This window comes from Orycteropus afer, unplaced genomic scaffold, assembly GCF_000298275.1.
Source record: "Orycteropus afer afer isolate SDZICR_OR568_19922 unplaced genomic scaffold, OryAfe1.0 scaffold00294, whole genome shotgun sequence".
NCBI classification, from domain to species: domain Eukaryota; kingdom Metazoa; phylum Chordata; class Mammalia; order Tubulidentata; family Orycteropodidae; genus Orycteropus; species Orycteropus afer.
This window is the reverse complement of record NW_006921881.1, coordinates 1,196,811-1,201,186: the sequence shown is the minus strand read 5'-3', so window position 1 is coordinate 1,201,186 and position 4,376 is coordinate 1,196,811. Positions and strand designations below refer to the sequence as shown.

The 4,376-nt window shown below is 43.2% G+C and overlaps 1 protein-coding gene across 1 annotated transcript in view; it reads left to right on the top strand.

The window, feature by feature from the left end:
• Positions 1-4,376, top strand: part of MSH5 (mutS homolog 5) — a 23,108-nt gene that overhangs the window by 15,314 nt on the left and 3,418 nt on the right. The window contains exons 12-15 of the mRNA XM_007951345.2: positions 3,099-3,227; positions 3,523-3,595; positions 3,759-3,868; positions 4,095-4,175. Coding sequence (XP_007949536.1) covers positions 3,099-3,227; positions 3,523-3,595; positions 3,759-3,868; positions 4,095-4,175 — 393 coding nt within the window. The remainder of the gene's footprint in view (positions 1-3,098; positions 3,228-3,522; positions 3,596-3,758; positions 3,869-4,094; positions 4,176-4,376) is intronic.

The window sequence follows — 4,376 nt, the reverse complement described above, 5'->3', positions numbered from 1 at the left end:
ATATGAGGTGAACATTTACACTAGGTAGATACACTCCTTGGAGAGAACAATCATGGGAGAATAGAAGGGCTGTGTATGCACAGGGATATAGCTCAAGGGAGCAGGAGTGCATGGAGGGAAGGACACAGGGAAGAGGTAACTATGGGGAAGAAGTGGGAGGGGAGCTGTTGCACTGTAGTAAATTGTGGTCAATGTCACGAGACAAAGTATATGTGATCTGCTGTATGGAAAGTGAATTTGTTCTGTAAACTTTCACCCAAATCACAATTAAAAAAAAAAAAGCTATGGTTCCTTAATGCTGAGATGCTGAGTGTAGTTCCCTGGGAAGAAGCTTGGTGACACCACTCTCACTGCTCAAGGTGCACACTGCCTCTTTAATGGCTGGCTGCAAAACAAATGCTGAGTGGAAGCAAAAATCCTCTTTGTATTTCTTTTGGTTAGTTTTTTCTATAAAAGCAAAGTGGTATAAAGTGAATTTTCAAGAAGTGGGGGATACCTGTATTACATATTCAAGGATTTATACATGTGCTTCAATCCAGTGCACTTTTGGGGGGGGGGACTTGATCATTGCACTCATTTATTTTTTAGCTTTTTATTGTGATTTGAATGAAAGTTTACAGAGAAATTTGGTTTTCCATTCAACAGTCATAGAAATTTTGTTTCATGACATTCACTGCAATCTCTACAATATAACAACTCTTTTCCCACTTTCTCCCTGTGATTACCTTTTCCTTGCATCCTTCTTTCTTATTCATTCCTGCCTTCTAAGCTTTATCCCTGAGCAAATCCTGTCCTTTTGATCTCTTATAGTTGATTGTTCTAACAATTGCATACCTCCCTGGTGTTACTGTTTACCTTATAGGTCTGTCATTTGGCTGAAAGTTGAGCCTTGGGGGTCAGTTCAATTCTAGGCTTGAAGGCAGTCTAAAGGCCATAGTTTCGGGTTCTACCACTCTCTTTCAGATCAGAAAGCCTGTAGTTTTTTAATCATTTTGAGTTTTGTACCATACTTTTCTTCCACTCTATTGTGATCCCTTTCAGATTGGTCAGCAATGATAGCTGGGCACCATCTGGTTCTTCTGGTCTTCAGGTTGGTTTTTGATAAGCCCTTTCAACTGGTTCTCAATCCTTTTTTGAGCACCTCCTAACTTTCTAGCACTGCAGGATATTCCAGGCTCATCTTGTATTTTCCTTGCCCTAGCCCTGAAATCAAACACTTCTCCAAGAGCCTTGGCTATTTTTACTGGAGAATGGTATGAGCAACCAAGATCTGGATGCTGGGTGTGCTTATTGGTTCTGGGGCAGCTGTCACTTCTAGACTCTCCTCATAGACAGAGCTGGGAAATATATGTATTATGTATATTAGCCCATAAGAAGCTCTGTTAGCACAGTGCCTAAGGCATCAGACTGCTAATCAGAACGATGATGGTTCAAACCCACCAGCCATTCCATGGAAGGAAGACTGGGCAATCTATATCTGTAAAGATTTACCTCCTCAGAAACCCAATGGAGGTTGCTATGGGTTGGAATCAACTCGATGGCAGTGAGTTTGGGTTTTTCGTTATATTAACCCATGCCTTCACAAATACATTCCTCTGTCTACCTATCTATCTTTTAAAGCACCCATGAATTCCTACTGATACCTCTGATTCTAATCTAATACCACAGAGTTCACTTTAGCCTTCTTTCCTTCACTCATTTGCCAGAAACCTGATTCTCGTTGTTATGTGCCATCGAGTCAGCCCCGACTCATAGCAACCCCACCTTGGGTTTCTGAGGCATTGCCCCATCTTCCTTCCGAGTGGTTCTCATTATCTTCTGAATATTTACTTAACACATAATTTCATTAAAAAAAATAAATAAGCAGATACGTATGACTGTATCTCCCTTTCCCACTGCTTCTTAATATTTATTTTCTGCTTCTGCTAGGCCAGGCTCTGCATTTAAGCACTCTGCCTAGGATACCCACTGTGTTCCTTCTCAGTATAGTTTGGTGGTTAAAAGCCACACTGCCTGGGTTCAAATCCCAGCTCTTTCATTTACTCTGTGAGACCCTGAGGGAATTATACTACCATTTGTGCCTCAAGTTGCTCACCTGTAAAATGGAGATAATGCTAGTACCTACCTCATAGGATTATTTTGAGGAGTGAATGAAATTAACACATTTGAAAGGTTCAGAATATAGCCTGGCACATAGTAAGTATTCAGTCATGTTAGCTCTTATTCTTACTTCAATGCATTTGCCCAAGTTCTTGGTCTCACCCATAATACCTCCTTCTTTTTGAATAGCCTTATTCAAGACTCATCTTATTTCCTTTTCTCTACAAAGCCCTTCCCAAGAGGTTTAGCCCACCATATTAATCTCATTATCTAAATTTCCTTAGTAATTTGAGTCAGTTCCACAACTTGATCAATTTATTTTGTGGTTAGTCATTGTTGTTGCTGTTGCTTGTTTTTGTCATGAGTAGATTATAAACTATTTGATTTATTAACTCTTTGATTTATAGACTTCATATGTCATCCCCCACCACAGAGTAAGGTTATCAGTAAACATCTGATAGTTTGGGTCCATCCACTCAACCTAATCCATAATTAGATCAGCTGCCTCAGGTCACTGACCTTCATTCTGAGGAATGAACACTCAAGGATTCCCACTTTTTCTCTCTTCCTGCTCTTTCTTACCCCAGCATTTCATTACCCCTTTTTCTTTCCCTTTCACATTCCTGTTCTTTTTCTCCGTCCTCTATGTTCTCTTGGGAGTTTGGGCAAACCCCTATCAAAGCACCTACCACCTTATTTTTCAATCTTCTGAATGTATTTCTATCTCCCTCACTAGACTGTGAGCTCCTCTGGGACATGGGCCATGTCTTATTTGTTTTTGTAACCTCAGTGTTCAGTATAGTGTCTGGCACAGAAAATGACAGATGCCATTTCCTCTCTCACTGTCTATTTCTTTTTGCCTTTTGAGATCTCTCTTTGTTGTTGTGATTTTGTTTTGTTTATTCCTGTTGGTCTTTGTTTACCTTAATCTATCCCTGTTCCCTCATATCAGCCCAGCCTGCAAGTAGACCATCTTCCTCTGTCCTTTTCTCCCACAGACTGTGTACAGCGCCCTGGGCCTGAGGGATGCCTGCCGCTCGCTGCCCCAGTCCATCCAGCTCTTTCAGGACATTGCCCAGGAATTCTCTGATGACCTGCACCATGTCGCCAGCCTCATTGGGAAAGTGGTGAGTAGAAGGAAAGAGGCAGAGAATCTAGGAGGAAGGAAAGAAAAGTGGGGTTGGAGAACGGGGAGGGACTGGGGTCTGGGAAATGTCTGAGGTAGGGAAGCATGGGAGACTTTGAAGTCAGTTGGGTGACTAAAGAATGGAATGCCAAAAGGAAATGGCAGAACATCAGGATGTGCCTTGAGGGTTAGGGTTGAAGCAGGACTGTGCATGGATACTTGGGGTCTGAGAACTGAGGAACTGAACTGAGCAAAGGTGCTGGGATGAGACCAAACGGGACTTCTTATCTCCTCAGGTGGACTTTGAGGGCAGTCTGGCAGAAAACCGCTTCACTGTCCTCCCCAACATAGATCCTGAAATTGATGAGAGTGAGTACTGGGTGAGCGCACAGTGCCAAGTGTGAGTCCTGACAAAAGGGTCCACCCAATGATGGGGTACCCTTGGCAGGCATTCACCACAATTAGGGATCATTATAACAACCAGGACAGGAAAAGGGAGTAAACCTCCTTTTTGTGCCTTCCATCCTCCTAGAAAAAAGAAAGCTGATGGGACTTCCCAGTTTCCTCACAGAGGTTGCTCGGAAGGAGCTGGAGACTCTGGACTTCCGTATTCCTTCATGCAGTGTCATCTACATCCCTCTGGTGAGGGCAGAAGGGTGGGTGTAACCTGAAGGGGTGGTTTAGGGGAGGCTTTAGGCTTATGAGAGACACACTGGTAGATAAGAAAACTTCTGGAAGCGTCTGAAAAACAGAAACATCTTTTTGTGTCTTGAGCATCCTGAGGGGGATATAGAGGCCTCTGGGCTTACCCTTGGGAGAGATGCCCAGTTAATCACTCTCTGCATTACCTCTTTTGTATTCTCCCCAGATTGGCTTCCTTCTTTCTATTCCCCGCCTGCCTTCCATGGTGGAGGCCAGTGACTTTGAGATTGAAGGACTGGACTTCATGGTGAGACTCTCAACCTGTATAGGAAGGTAATAAGGAAAATGAATCAAGAGCTGAGGGAGGGCTCACCCCATCAGTGCTACCAATATAGGCTCTGTCCTCTGTGGTTTTACTTTAATTTTTAGCAGAGCTCTGGTAGCATAGTGCCTAAGGCACTTGACTGCTAACCAGAAGGCTGGCGGTTCAAACCCACCAGCCACTCCT